General features: G+C 59.8%; 1 protein-coding gene across 7 annotated transcripts; it reads right to left on the reverse strand.

The window, feature by feature from the left end:
* Positions 1–4,568: 4,568 nt before the first annotated feature.
* On the reverse strand, positions 4,569–12,205 carry FN3KRP (fructosamine 3 kinase related protein). 7 transcript variants are annotated; one of them, XR_014820496.1, is made up of 6 exons: positions 12,039–12,205; positions 8,409–8,560; positions 8,007–8,098; positions 6,375–6,461; positions 5,807–5,929; positions 4,569–5,597 (listed from the first exon to the last, which is right to left on the reverse strand). XR_014820496.1 is itself a non-coding variant. In XM_084983182.1 (6 exons), the coding sequence occupies exons 2-6, from the start codon at positions 8,549–8,551 to the stop codon at positions 5,259–5,261; spliced, it is 780 nt and encodes a 259-aa protein (XP_084839308.1). In that variant the 5' UTR covers positions 8,552–8,555; positions 12,039–12,205; the 3' UTR covers positions 4,569–5,258. The 7 variants fall into 7 exon arrangements, 3 of the variants coding, with proteins under 3 accessions (XP_084839308.1, XP_003131177.3, XP_084839307.1); XR_014820495.1 differs by having other exon boundaries at positions 6,375–6,544; XR_014820494.1 differs by having other exon boundaries at positions 8,409–10,346.
* Positions 12,206–14,317: the final 2,112 nt, after the last annotated feature.

Genomic DNA, 14,317 nt, shown 5'->3' on the forward strand with positions numbered 1-14,317 from the left:
GGTGTGGAATGTGACATCCAGATGCGCTCCACCACCCACTCTCCCACTCCCGTGCTGCCGAGACGTGGTGAGCCGTTTTCTCTTTCTCTGTGTGGAAACACTTCTCTCTCTCTGAAGGCTTTTGGGGTCCTCTCTTTTTTTTAGGGCCGCACCCACAACATATGGAAGTTTCCAGGCCAGGGGGCGAATCAAAGCTACAGCTGCTGGCCTACACCACAGCCACAGCAATGCCAGATCCAAGCCACGTCTGCTCATGGCAACACCAGATCATTAACCCACTAAACAAGGCCACGGATCAAACCGAGTCCTCACGGATACGAGTTGGGTTTGTTACGGCTGAGCCACAACGGGAACTCCTGACCTCTCTTTTTCTTCTTTTCACAGCCTTCCCCAGGGCATGTAGACGTTTCCAGGCCAGGGGTTGAATCAGAGTTGCAGCTGCCGGCCTACACCACAGCCACAGCCACACCGGGTCCTTAACCCTCCCTGAGCAAGGCCAGGGATTGAGCCTGCGCCCTCACAGAGGCGTCCTTATCCTGCTGAGCCACAGCGGGAGCTCCCTGGGGTCCTCTCTTTGTCACCAGTATCTGACAAGTCCCCAGGGAGGTGCTAGTGTGTCTGTGCTGCCCACCCTCCCTCCCCACCCCAGGGGGCAGGGAGAGGGGCCGTTTCAGGAGGAAACTTGAGGGCACCAACCCCGGAAGCTGCCAGCCGCTCCCCCGTGATTTCCAGCCCGCTTTCTCTGTTCTCGCCGAGTCCGAATCTTTCATCTGAACCGAGTCCCAAAGCAGCCTGGTCCAGGCGCCCAGGAGCCCTGCCTCCCGGCCCTCCTGTGGGAGACGCCGGTCCTGACGGAGCCCCTGTCTGGGCCGCCGCCCGAGCAAGGTCTCAAGTGCTGGGTGGCAGCCGGGCGGGGGGACCCCATCCCACTGGCCCTGAACCCAGGTCTCCGAGGTCCCTACTGTGCAGCCGCGGGTCCCAGAGCAGGATCCCCAGCATGAAGACTCGGGCCTGGAGGCACCATCTGGGGCCACCCGCCGCCCTCCCCCCAGCCTGCATCTGAGCGCCGTCTGCGGGGAGGTGATGCTGGCTCTTCCGAGCAGCCCAGGATCGGAGTCCCCTCCCCCACCGCGGCCAGTGTCCTGCTTCTCCCAGAACCAGAATAGTGGCAGCAAAGGTGCAGAAGGCCCTTCTCAGCCCCAATTGGAACCCCAACAGCCACTCTCAGGAAATGTGTCGGGGGTGTGGATCGGGGTGGAGGGATGGGCCGAGGTCCTGGGGTCACCACGCAGAGAAGCAATTCCTCTGCTCACTCGGACCCCTGACTCTGCTTATTGGGCCCAGTAGCGCCAGGAAGGGGAACGCCCAAAGCCAAAGGCACCCGTTGCTCCGCTGAGGGGAGTGTATGTGGGGGGTGGGGGGCGGGCGTGGAGCGGAGGGGGGTGTAATACTGCTCAGAAAAGGGGCACCAGCCAGGCAGCCCACCCTGAAATCAGGCAGCAGGGGCAGGGGGTGGGGGTCCTGAGGCCTGGCCACCAGCAGGGCCGTGGCCAGCAGCCAGATGTCACCTGTAGCCCACCCTCCTGGCCTCCAGGAAGCCTGCTGGGTCCACGCACCACACGCAGATGGCTTCTTGGGAAATGGAGGGGAACTCTGCCCCCCCCCCCAGAGTTGAGAGCCGTCTGAGCGGGGGCGGCGGTCCCCAAGTCCCCAGCCCTCTGATCTCTGGCTGTTTCTGAACAATTCCCAGGGTGTCTGTGTGCGTTTGCCCAGGAGGAAATCCCGGCAGAGGCTTTGGAAGCAATTTCACTGGGAGACCGAGGGGAGGACAGAGGGGAGGACAGAGGAAGCGCCCCCCATCTGCACCCCCCACCGAGGGAGACAGGCTCCCCCCCTGGAGTTCACTCCGCGTCCCTGGCCCACTGTACAAACGAGGGATTCCAAGAGCGGCATGGTTCCCACCACACCAGAGATGGAGGCTCCTCAGACCCCTGCTAGGCTGTCGCAGACCGTCCCGCGGGACGCAGGTGCCTATCTGTGGGATTCACACCTGTCTGGAGCATCTTCTTCCAGCGGCTGGCGCTCTGCTCCCCGGAGCAAACAACTCCTTTCCAAACTTACGTTCTCCTCCCTTATGGTGGCTGTAATTTCCCCCGAATCCCAAACAGAGTCCCACAGTTCACAGTGTCTTTCTGACACTGCCCCGCAGACAGGCGACTCAAGACAGCACAGTGGACGGAGGCCGCCACAGCCACTGACCCCTCCGTGGGGGCCTGTGGGAACCGGGGGGGGTTTTTACCAGCAGACCCTCCGCCACGCGGCTTCTCTCTCCATCATCTCAGCCCGTGTTCGGAGCCATAAACGCAGCGTGAGCCTGAAAGAGGTCTCGAAACCAAGCCCCGGAGATGCACCTGGCTCCCAAGCGGCCTTCCGGGGCCCAGGCCACTCTAGACACCGTCGGGTGTGAGGCTTCCTGGCATCACAGAAGCAGCAAGTTAGGAGTTCCCACTGTGACCAAGTGGACTCGTGATCCTCTTGCCTCTGTGGAGGAGCAGGTTCCGTCCTTGACCCAGGAGCTTCCATGTGCCGCGGCGGTGGCTGGAGCAGGGGAAAAAGCAGCAGCAAGTGCGATGGGAAGGAGGGGGTGACGGGATGTGGGGACAAAGGGAAAAATCGCCCGTGAGACTCTAATGACAATGAGGTGCCACAAGCCGGGGAGGGGACCACCCCGCCCCACCCCCAGCCCCGCACCCAAGACCGTGTCAGGGGGGAAGAGGGGGCGGCACTGCCAGCTAAAGCCCCCCATGCCAACCAACAGCCTGAAAGATTTTTCGGCGCATGAGGGTAGCAGCACTGGAGACGGTTGGGACGATGAAGACGGCGACCGTCGGGCGGCAAAGGTCCCTGGGGTCTTCAAGGCAGGAAAGCCCACGTTTCCGGTCCAGGTTCATCAGAAAGATGCAAAGCGAGCGGCTGTGGGTGGAAAGCTACAGACTTTCGTTGTCTAAAGCCTGCCTTTTGCGGGACGGTGGCCACCTGGCAGTAGCGGCTAAGGAGACGTCTTGATGCCTTTCCAGCTTCAGTAAGAAGAGGACTGCAGCATCTCGGGGCTGAGGGACCACGAGCCCAGCTGTGCCCAGAGCTCGCCCCAGGGCCCGGCTGAATTAGCTGAATGTCCCCACCACTTCAGAGGTGGGTCAGCAAGCCGAGCAAGGACGCGTGAACCGCGGACGGGAATCGGGCCCCTCCCTTTAAGCGCCTCTCCCTCGAGAGACCCCCCCCCCCCCCGCGTGGGCCTGGCCCCCTCCTCCTCCACCCTCCAGCGCAGGGGCTCCGGCTGCACTTCCCTGAAGGTCCCGTCCCAGAATATTCTCTGGGGAGACCTCGGGCCTGGCCACCGCCCGAACCACAATCACCCTGGGAACAGGGTCTGGGTTGCAACAGCAGCACAAGTGCAAAGCTGGGGGGGGGGGGGGGCTCTGTCCTCAGAGACAGTCGTCAGGAGCCTTAGGGTCAGAGGAGGGACACTAAACCCTGGCAACCAGGGTCCAAGAATGATTAGGTCTGAAGCTCGGACAATCGCAAGCTCTTGTCTTTGGACAACAGGCGCTGGGTGGGCAGAGAGGAAGGGGGCCTCGGCGTGGTGTTTTCCTGGGCCAGGGACAGCTGCTGGGCAGGGACAGGTCTCCCCCCACCACACCTCCTGGCCCAGGCTGGGGTTGGTCCAGGCCTGGATTTCACAGAGGTTTCACGGCAGGTGCCCTGCTGGGCACGCAGTTGAGAAATTTCTGCCAACAGAGTCATCCTTGCTGCCCATCCTCCACCAGACACCCTTTGTGGGTGGACACATTTCATTTATTTTTCATGTGGCCGCCGCCACAATAAAGCAACATCAGAAAATGAGAGTAACAAACAGAGGTCAGCGAGTTCCCGCTGTGGCTCAGCAGTAACGAACCCGACTACTATCCATGAGGACGAGGTTCCACCCCTGGCCTCGCTCACTGGGTTAAAGATCCGGCATTGCTGTGAGCTGTCGTGCAGGTCAGACTCAGCTCAGATCCCGCGTTGCTATGGCTGTGGTGTAGACCGGCAGCTCCGATTCAACCCCTAGCCTGGGAACTTCCATATGTCGGGGCTGTGGCCCTAGAAAGACCAAAAAAAAAAAAAGTCGTAAGTAAAATGATAAAAAGAGTCACAGTCCTCTGTCCCTCCCACAAAAGCCAGGCTCTGAAGGTGTCCTTTCTGCTGCTCAATCCACCGAGGGCCGGATCCACAAGGAGGAAAAAACAGCAGACGAGGGGCAGACTTGAAGGCGTCCTCTCGGCCACCCCCCCGTCCCAGGAGACACCTGACCTCCAAGCGGGTGGGGCGCTGCTCCTTCCCCTGCAACTTAGGCACAACTTGACAGTGACCCTCAACCTCCCTTTACGCCAAGCCCGTCTCAGCAGGGGCCGAGGACAGCAGGTGGCCTGGGCCCTGTTGAGCAGCAGCAAGTCCTCAGGCCACACTTACCCGCCCCCAAGCTCCGAATTTCTCGCTTACGGAATGAAGCCCAGGAAGGAGTGTGCTTTTCAGAAGCCATAGCAGTACCTGTTTATTGTCACCACGTATCACAAAGTTCCCTGGCAAGGAGCTATAATAAACAAGGGAAGTACAGTCTCACGCGTCACTGAAACCACTGAAAACTTACTCAGTTTTGCCCAAAGGGACGTGGAAGCCATTCATGGAGACCTCTCGTCACCGCCAGACCGAGGGCGGAAGACCAGGTCAGCGCTGGTTCCCACGATGCAAAGAGACCAGACTCCACGGGCCTCAGGAACTGGCAGTCGACGGGCCACTAACGGCACTCGCCCACCGGCGCCTCACATGGCCAGGGACACTGAGGCCAGCGGTGTGCTCACTGCCCGCCTGCCCGCACCTGCCCAGCCCACGGCAGGCCCAGAGGTGACGGAGAAGGGAAGGTGACCTGGGCCCACGGGCTACCTCCCTCGGGGGCAGCTGCAGGCTGGATGCAGCCCCCCAGGGTCCCCAGCTCACATCCAGTTTCTAGGGCAGTTTTATCTTTTTTATCGAGCAGTTTAAAGTCTAACTGCAGGGCAAAAAAGCCTTTTTTCCCCCGAGGTGCTGACAGGGCCTGGAAAGCTGGTCTGAGCTGCTCCAGGGTGTGAAGCAGGATGCCCAGGGGAGGCCAAGGAGGAAGGAGGGGTGTCGGGGCGGGGATCTGGTGACGGAACCCGGCCCCTCCCGAGAGCGCGGGCTCATCTGATGAGGTTCCGCATGATGCTGAGGGAGGAGCCCCTGTACCCCGCCCCAAAGTGGTTCCAGTGGTTCAGGTAGTGGAACAGCTGATAGAGCTGATGGCGCCTCTCGAAGCCGGGGGCCTTGGGGACCCTGCCGTGGTAGGCGGAGTAGAAGGCGCCGCTGAAGCCCCCGAACATGCCGGCGATGGCCAGCTCGTACTCCGAGTGACCGTAGAAGGAGGCAGGGTCAAAAATGACCGGCCCGGAGGGGTCCTCCGCCACGTTTCCCCCCCAGAGGTCTCCGTGGAGCAGGGCCGGGACGATGTCCAGGTCTCGGAACAGGTCCGGGATCTTCAACTGCAGGGGAGGCAGCCTCAGTGACGTGACCGGGACGTGGGAAGGACACAGATGCTTTGCCAGGTGTGGCGCCCGGGCCCGGGGCGGGGGACTGGCACAGAGCCCCAAAGTCACACCGTCCCCCACCCAGGCCCAGGTGGCTACACTGGCCTCAGTGCCTCCCGCAGGCCTGCTGCACAGGGTGGGCGCGGGCAGGGGGCCACACTCACCTGCAGGGCGGCCCAGAGCTCGCGGGCCTCCCTGTCCCCAGACCCCTGCTCCAACAGCTCCATCTGGGGCTGAATGCGCTGCCGGGCATAGAATGTGACCCAGTCACTCTGCCAGTCATTCACCTTTCGGACAGAAAAAAGAGCCAGGGTCAAGGGGGGAGGGCTGGTCCCTAGAGGCGCCGCTGCAGAGACCGGTGTGCAGGGGTGGAGCTGACCAGGCGGCCTGGGGTCTGCAGGACGTGCTAGAACCGGCAGGTTCCCCGAACAACCTCCCACAACAACCCCAGAGCTGAAGCGTGTGGACTGTGGCCCTCGGGTTACCCAGGGTGCCCCCCCCCACCAACCACCTGCCTTTCCTCGGAGAGTGGAGCCGCTGTCCTGCCCACTGGGCCCCCAGGCTGCACCCGCAGGACAGCCAACCCCAGTGACGCAGCTCAAAGGCACAGCCCCTTGTCAGGATGCTGCCTCTGGGAGTTTCCCACAAAACCTTGTTTAACCGCCTCGTTTTCACCCAACTTGACATCCAGCATCCCGACCTGTGGGGCCTTCTCTGCCCCCCTAAGCTTACCTGCACGTGAGGTGGGTACTCTTAAAATCAGCAAAGAGACAAAGAGCGAGGCTGTGCTTCCCAGCGGGTTCTGGCCGGTTTGCTCACCTGGGGGAGGTACCCGCAGCAGGTCACCACGTCAAACCCAAACTGGTCGACAAAGGGCCGCTCCACCTGCCCGCCTCCTTTCCCTTGCAAGCAAAAGGACAGGACAGAGATGACGGTCCCTCAGGGGCCAGCCCGGAGCTCGGAGACGCGTGGGGGCCTGGCCTCGGCGTGGCCTCTCCAGCTGTGTCCTCAGCTGGAAGAGGAAGGAGAGCACCCCCCAGGACCCATCTGCACTGCCACTGCCACTTGCGGAAGACACGTGCTGTGCTCACTCCTGCAGCCCCCGAGCTCAGAGCAAATCCCACAGGATGAACTACTAGCGGGTGGGAGGGGCGAGGCCACGTCCCTCCAGCACGGCCGACTCTCGGCCAGCCGGCCGGCCGGCCCGGGTGTGCCAGCTACTCTGCCTGGGGGTCACACATGGGCCACACCAGGACAACTGAGGTCAGAGAATGGAAGACGCCTCGGCGCTAAGTCACAGCAAGCCCTACAAAGGTCAGACGGCACAGCATCGCTCTCAGCCTCACGCACGACTATTCTTAAGAAAAGGCTCAGCACAGAAAGGCCGAGAAACCGCGACAGGCTTTACTCTGGTGGCAAGAAAGCAAAGGAACCATAACGTGATAATATGATGGGATTTTGTCCTTTGTCTTTTCTTCTTTTGGGGGGCAGCACCCACAGTTTATGGAGGTTCCCAGGCTGGGGTCTAATTGGAGCTGTTGCTGCCGGCCTACACCACAGCCACAGCAACACCCAATCCTTAATCCACTGAGCGATGCCAGGGATCGAACCTGCAACCTCATGGTTCTGAGTCGGGTTCGTTTCTGCTGCGCCACGACGGGAACTCCAAGACAGGAAATATTTCCTTAACTCAAAATCCCATCATATGGAATTCCCGTGTGGAGCAGCGGAAATGAACCCAACTAAGAACCGTGACGTTGCGGGTTCGATCCCTGGCCTCGCTTAGTGGGTTAAGGGTCTGGCATTGCTGTGAGCTGTGGTGTAGGTCGCAGGCGCAGTTCCGATTAGACCCTAGCCTGGGAACCTCCATATGCCAAGGGAGTGGCTCTAAAAAGACAAGAGACAAAAAAAAAAAAGGAAATATTTCCTGTCTTCAAATGCATTTTCTTTCTTTCTTTCTTTTTTTGCTTTTTATGGCCGCACCTGCAGCATATGGAAATTCCCAGACCAGGGGTCAAATCAGAGCTACAGCTTCTGGCCTAAATATACCACAGCCCCAGCAACGCCAGATCCAAGCCACGTCTGCAAATCACACCACAGGTCATGACAATGCTGGATCCTTAACCCACTGAGCGAGGCCAGGGATCGAATCCACATCCTCATGGATGCTACTTGGGTGGTTACTGCTGAGCCTCGACGGGAACCTCCTCGAATGTATTTTCAATACAACACTCTCGTATTCGCTGTGTTCACTGCACCCCAAACGTGCAGGCATGGGGTCCCATTCCTTTCCTGCAGCAGTGTGACCCCACCCCCACAATGGCAGAGGTCTTCCTGCAGGGGGTCCCTCAGGGCCCCCCGTACCCACGGTGCCGGCCTCCTTCTGCAGAGTCTCTCCAAGCCTCTTGTTGTCCAGGTGTAGGTCTGCCAGCTGGACTCCAAGCGTGGCGGCATGACTGTGAGACAAGAAGGCAGCGACTAAGCGTGTGACGCAAATGGGGACCCAGCTCCCTCTGAAAGGTCTGGGGCAACGGGAAGGAGGTGAGACAGCGAGGACAGAGTCAGCTCTGGGGGAGCAAGAGGGTCGGGGCCGGGCCCTTTCCTCTCCTGCTGGCCTCTGGCTCCCAGAGCAGGTGCCACACAGCCTGCGGAATCCAGGAGGTGTGGGCCTACAGTTCCTTCTATCACATCCTGCAACTACACCCCCAAACGCAGGTGTCCCCCTCACCGGGAGGGAGCCACAGCAGGGGAGGGGCCAAGACGCACCTGCCGAGGGAGCGCATGTCCAGATGCTCCATCACCAGCAGGCTGCCGCCCCCGGGGGCGTCCAGGACTTTGATGGGCTTGGGCACCCTCACTGTGCCCGTCTTTAGGATGGCGGTTAAACTTGCCAGCTCGCCTTCAAACATCCTTCTGGCCTGTCGGAAAAGTGACGGGGAGGGGAGGAGAGGAGCAGGGCTCTGTGCGGTCGCGCCTCCCCCAGCCCCGCAAGCGGACGCGGCGGCGCCCAGACTGCACACTCTACGCCACGGCCGGAAGCTGCGGGCGAATCCGAGGCGGCGCGCGCTCAGCGCTGCACGTTCCCACGCGGCCACGGACCACTCTGCCCAGGAGGGACGAACGCTGGGGCAGAGCTGCTCCCCCGCACAGCGCCGCGACCACAGGCCAGTGCCCCCGGCACAGGCGGCCCCTCTGCACGTGCCGGGAGCCGGGCAGCACCGGGGCGGTGCTCCTACCTGGCCCCGGAAACCGTTCATCTCCACCACCGTGTCCATCTCCGGGCCTAGGAGCCTTGTCCCTCCGCGCTGGGCTCTCTGCTCACACACCCGAGCAACACTCTCGGAAGGCAAAGCCCACCATGGAAGACCCCAGGCTGGCGACCCTGCTGGCGTCGCATGTGACAGCCCCACGGCTCCGGCCCCGCACACTCCCCGGCACTGACAGGGGCACACCCAGCCCTGCTCCTGGCTTACGGCCTCCCGCAGCCCCTCCGCCGCAGCCTCCTCCCTCCTTTTGCCCAGGCAGGCTCGCCCCTGCCCTGAGTCCCCCAGTCAGCTTGCCCACGGGCACCCCCGCGGCACGCTGCCTGTCTGCTCTGCCATCTGCAGAGGCGGTGCAGCAGCCGTCAGCGCTCCCTCCGCGCTGCGCGAGGCTCGCTGGGAGGGCTCCCTAGTCCGTCCAGTCCACCCGCGGGGGACGCGGGGCTTCCGGCTGGCCGTCATGAGGAACGCTGCGGCCGCGGGCATCCTCCCACTTCTCCTCTCACGGGTCCTCCCGCTGGGACCCTGGTGTCCTCCTCTCTGAGCGGGGCTCATAACAGAACCAACTCCACAGGCTTGCGCGAAATTAACTGAGTCAGCAGCCAATACCTCCGGCATGCCTTTCCACCACTTCCACCGCTTGCTACTCGTTCTCCTCACACTGCCTGGGAGAGGTGAGTTCACTGAGAACGAAGGTAAGAGCTGTGTCTCAACGAGAATTTTCAGGGCATTCTCCTTAGAAGAGAAAGGAACACAGCTGGGCCCTGGCTCTCCTTTGTCCTAGAGCACTGGCTGTACAGAGTAAAGTAAGGGATAGAATAAAACTATTTTTTAGTTTAACAAAGGCAGGGAGGGGTTCCCACTGGGGCTCAGTGCTAACAAGCATGACTAGTATCCACGAGGATGAGGGTTCGATCCCTGGCCCCGCTCAGAGGTGTAGGTCACAGATACAGCTCTGATCTGGGGTGGCTGTGGCTGTGCTGTAGGCCTGGAGCTGCAGCTTGCATTCGATCCCTCGCCTGGGCACCTCCATATGCCGCAGGTGCAGCCTAAAAAGCAAAACAAACAAACAAACAACAAATGCAGGGAGAGGTGATGAAGGGTCTGTGAACCCTGCTGGAGGCAGGGCTCCCTCGCAGACATGCCCCTGCCACATGGACCAAGTTTCTAACAACCCCAAGAACACTGTTCCTCCCGGGTTGGGGGCCAGGGGGCAAAGGTCGGGGTAAAGGTCAGCACCCGCTGGGCTACAGTGCCACAGAAGACCCAGAGCTGCAGAGAGGAGTACGAGGGCGACCAATCACACACGCATGCAAAGGGCAGGAGGGCATCACCACGAGGAAAAGCCACTGAGACTGGGTCACTGAGCCGAGAATGAGAAGGAAAACAGAAGAGCACGCGGGCAGTCTTCCACGGAAGTCTGAAGGGGAGACAGCTGCACCTCCTAAAAGGGAAGCATAAACAGGGTCTATTCCCACACAGCCAGCCAAGGTCTGGGCATGGTCAGTCCACCTGCATAACTCACATGGCACAATCCAAGGCCAACTTGAAAGATGTGTTTGAAACCATCTACCAAAGGATTAGAAGGGACTTGGGCGAAAAGAAAAGGACTCCAATGTTAAAATAGTAAGAATCAAAAGAGCAGAACAATGTTTAAGAAGCAGTGCTGAGTGGTCCCATTTTAATCATCAGAAAGTATTTGTTCCCTGAAATCCACACCAGATTCTGAATTATTACAAATGCTGACAAACGCAGAAATGCAGCCGTGAAAAGGGCAGATGCCACATAAGAGAAAAAGAACCCAGACTAGGCAGCGGGGGTGGGGGGGGATACAAAAGGGTACCACCACTACCCAGACCGCCTGGGGGAGCCTGTCATTAAAGAGCGTCTGGAAGGACCATTAGTCGCCAAACTCCAGTAGACAGTACAGGAGGTGCAGAGACACGCGGCCGATCTCTGCAGAGCAGAGGGCTGAAGGCTGGTCTGGAGAGAACAGTGCCATTCTGCAGGTGGCAGGTGGGATTCTGCGAGTATGATTTTCAACGAGAGACTAAAAGGGCTGAGTGTGTGTAACAGGTACACATAGGCCCTGCTACCAGGGCCAGCGCTTTCAGCCCTGTTTGAAACAAGGCACTGCCTGCCGGAGCCATCCTGCCCCCACCCCACCCCCCCAGCTAATGGTATGCCAGCGACCCACTCAAACCGGTAAAGAAGTGACAACAGGCTGGAGCAAGCTCAACTTCAGCAGGGAGGCTCACCTATTTTCCACAGGAGCCCTTGAGAAAATGTCCAGATACAAACAGAATGGAGAGGGTGGCGACAACGGACTGAATGTTGGTGTCCCCGGAAAACTCACAGGTTGGCTCCTAACCCCCAGTGCGATGGGACTGGGGGGACCTGGGGAAGTGACTGGGCCACAGGGGTGGGGCCCTCCTGAGGGGACTCCAACCCTTTAAGAGACCAAGAGCTCTGGCGCCCCTTTGGGCACCTGCAAACCCAGGGAGAGGTGGCCTCTGCGCCAGAGGAGGCCCCACCCCCGCAAGAATTCCACCATTGTGTTTAAGGCCACCTGCCTGCGGAATCAAGGCCGGGGCATTATCTTCGGTATTCAGAAGCGATTTCATTTCTGCAAGGGCACACAAACCCCAGGACAAAGGGCTTCGACCACCTGGCCTCGCTCCAAACGGAAGGGACTTTCTCAAAGCAGTGACCACCGGGGCCGCGGTAAGACCATCCAGAGTCCAGCGGCTCCGGGTCAAGAGCGGACAGGCCTGGGTTCGAGCGGCCGCAGGGCGGAGTCACGGAGAGCATCCGCGGCCAGGGCCTGGACGGCCGCGCCCGGCCCTGGTCACGGATGCGGGCTCTGAACACGGACACGGACCACGACCCTGGCCTCCGAACCCAGACCATCCCCTCCCCGCCAAGCCCGGACATGGACCGACGCCAGAGCCGGACCCCGGCCCGCGGACCCAGAGCCGGACCGTCTCCTCACCACCGCGCCCCCGTCCGGACATGGACCACGGACCCCGACCCGCAGACCCTGACACGGACCCGGACGCCAGAGCCGGACCCCAGCCCGGACCCCGGCCCGCGGACCCCAGAGCCCGGCCCCGCTCCCGCCCGCGACGGCCCTGACCTCCGCCTTGGTGTTCACTTTTACAAACACTCGTCCTCTGTCCGTGTCGTAGCTCTGGCCTTGGCTAATGCAGCCGCCCCCCGAGTGACCGGCGGCCTTGACGGAGCGGTAGCCCAGCTCCCGCTTGAGCAGCGCCTCCATGTTCCCCGCGCCTGGTCCGCAGACCCGCCTCAGGCCGCGCAGGGACGTAGCGGCGAGCCGGAGGCGCGCCGGGATTGGGTGAATGGCGGGAGGGGGCGGGACCTGGCCGCGGCGGGCTCGCTCAGGGATTGGGCGAGGGGCGGGACGACGTGGGTGGGGCGGGGCTGCGTTGGGCTCCCCTGGGGTCCGGAGACCCCGCGGTCCTCCTGGCCGCGTGCTCTCCCTGGTGTTCTTCTGGCCGCGTCTGTGACCTGCCCTTGACCTCCCGGGCACAAACCGTGCCCCGGCCCCGCCGGCTGCCCTTGTCTCTGGGAAGGCTCCTGGTGGGAGCGTCACCCCTCACAGGGGCGGCTCCTGCGACACCCTCAGGGACGCTATCTTTCCTGTTGGTTTGCAGCGGATTGTCCAATTAGCTGCTATCTCCCCAGCCAGACTCTACTGACGTGAGGGCAGGATAAAGTCTGCTTTGCTCTGTCGAATGAAAAAGAAAAAAAAAAAAGCACAGCTTGAAAGTTGAGAATATGTTTTATTGGTGGCATTACAGAGGACTTAAGCCGGGGTGGGAGTAGCGGCGGCTGGAAGGACTGCTCTGAAGGAGCAAAGGTGGAGCCGGGGTGTAGAGGAGTCTTTGCAACAAACCGACCAGGTAGTTAAATATGGACAGATTGCTGCTAATTAGGAGTTCCTGCTGTGGCTCAAGGGGGTAGGAATCAGAATCTGTCTCTATGAGGATGTGGGTTCAATCCCTGGCCTCACTCAGTGGGTTAAGGATCTGGCTTTGAAGCAAGCTGCGGTGTAGGTCGCAGGCACCGCTCGGATCCTGAGTTGCTATGGCTGTGGCTGGCAGCTGAAGCTCCAGTTAGACCCCTAGCCCAGGAACTTACATATAGGGTAGGTACAGCCATAAAAAGAAGAATAAATAAATAAATAAATAAACATTATTGCGAACTAAAGAAAAGCAGACATCTCATGTTACTGAATTTAGCTAGTGCTTTTCTATGCATGGGAAGATGCAAAAGCCTGGGCTTAATGAAAACATTCCCTTGATGTCCACCTCGACTATTTGCCGCCAGTACCAGCCTGCCTCCATCCTGAGTCCCCGAGGAGGGCACAGTCCCGCAGCTGCAGAGGCTAATGGCTTGATGGCCGAGAAATCTTTTGTTTACTGATGTGGCAGGAGGCATTCTTTGTCCACAGCTGCCTGTGTGAGTCATTGTTCTCCAGAGAAACGTAATAACAGGGTCTGTGTGCACAGAGGTTTATTTTAAGAAACCAGCTGTGAAAATTAACGGAAGGAAACCTGTTTAAAATGTAGGCCAGGAGCTCCAGTCTCGGCTCAGCAGTAACGAACCCAACTTATATCCATGATGACTCGGATTCGATCCCTCGCCTTGTTTAGTGGGTTTAGGATCTGGCGTTGCCGCGAGCTGTGGTGTAGGTCGCAGACACGGCTCGGATCCCGCGTGGCTGTGGCTGTGGTGGAGGCGGGCACCTGTGGCTCTGATTCGACCCCTGGCCTGGGAACCTCCATATGCCACAGGTGTGGCCCTAAAAAGCAATAAATAAATAAATAAATAATAAAATACACTTTCGCAGAAACACCCGGAATGACGTTGAACAAGGACCCTCTGGGCATCGCGCCCCAGCCAAAGTGACACATAAAATCGCTGGTCACATTCGCCCTGGTTTCCCAGCGCTTATACGATGCCAGGCGTGTCTAGGGCATTCAACAAGAGTGAGCTGAAACAATGAAAGGATGGAGAATAATTGACGAGTTGAGGGTTGACGATTTAGGGAATAAGAGCACCTAAAGAAAGTTCTCTTTGCAGCGAGTCTGGACCCACCTTCCCACTGAAAACTAGAACTACTGACTAAAACAGTTTAGCAGTCCTCCGGTGACTGAGCTGATGAAGAATCCGGTGTTATCTCTGCTGCAGCCCAGCTCTGGGAGCCTGTGCCTGCCACAGGCACAACCAACCCACCAACCAGCCATCAGTTTAAACCTATCTAAAAAAAACAATGGGAGCTTACTAGATAGCAAGGAACATTAGCCCAAACACTCTCCTCACACACACACCAGGAAAAGGTGCCCGCCTGCAAACCAGGAGGCGAGCTCTGCCCTGAACCAATGCTGCCAC

Source organism: Sus scrofa, chromosome 12, assembly GCF_054392235.1.
Source record: "Sus scrofa isolate SSC_HxYL_T2T_F1_AM1 chromosome 12, Sscrofa_HxYL_maternal_Yorkshire_Landrace_v2.0, whole genome shotgun sequence".
Classification (NCBI taxonomy): domain Eukaryota; kingdom Metazoa; phylum Chordata; class Mammalia; order Artiodactyla; family Suidae; genus Sus; species Sus scrofa.

Excerpts from the sequence above, each read along its gene's own strand:
- FN3KRP (XM_084983181.1), bottom strand. The coding sequence starts at position 8,917 with ATGGACACGGTGGTGGAGATGAACGGTTTCCGGGGCCAGGTAGGAGCA. Across the intron at positions 8,099-8,408 it reads GACATGCGCTCCCTCGGCAG|TCATGCCGCCACGCTTGGAG; the intron begins GTGCGTCTTGGC and ends CTTGTCTCACAG. Across the intron at positions 5,598-5,806 it reads AGCTCTGGGCCGCCCTGCAG|TTGAAGATCCCGGACCTGTT; the intron begins GTGAGTGTGGCC and ends CCTCCCCTGCAG.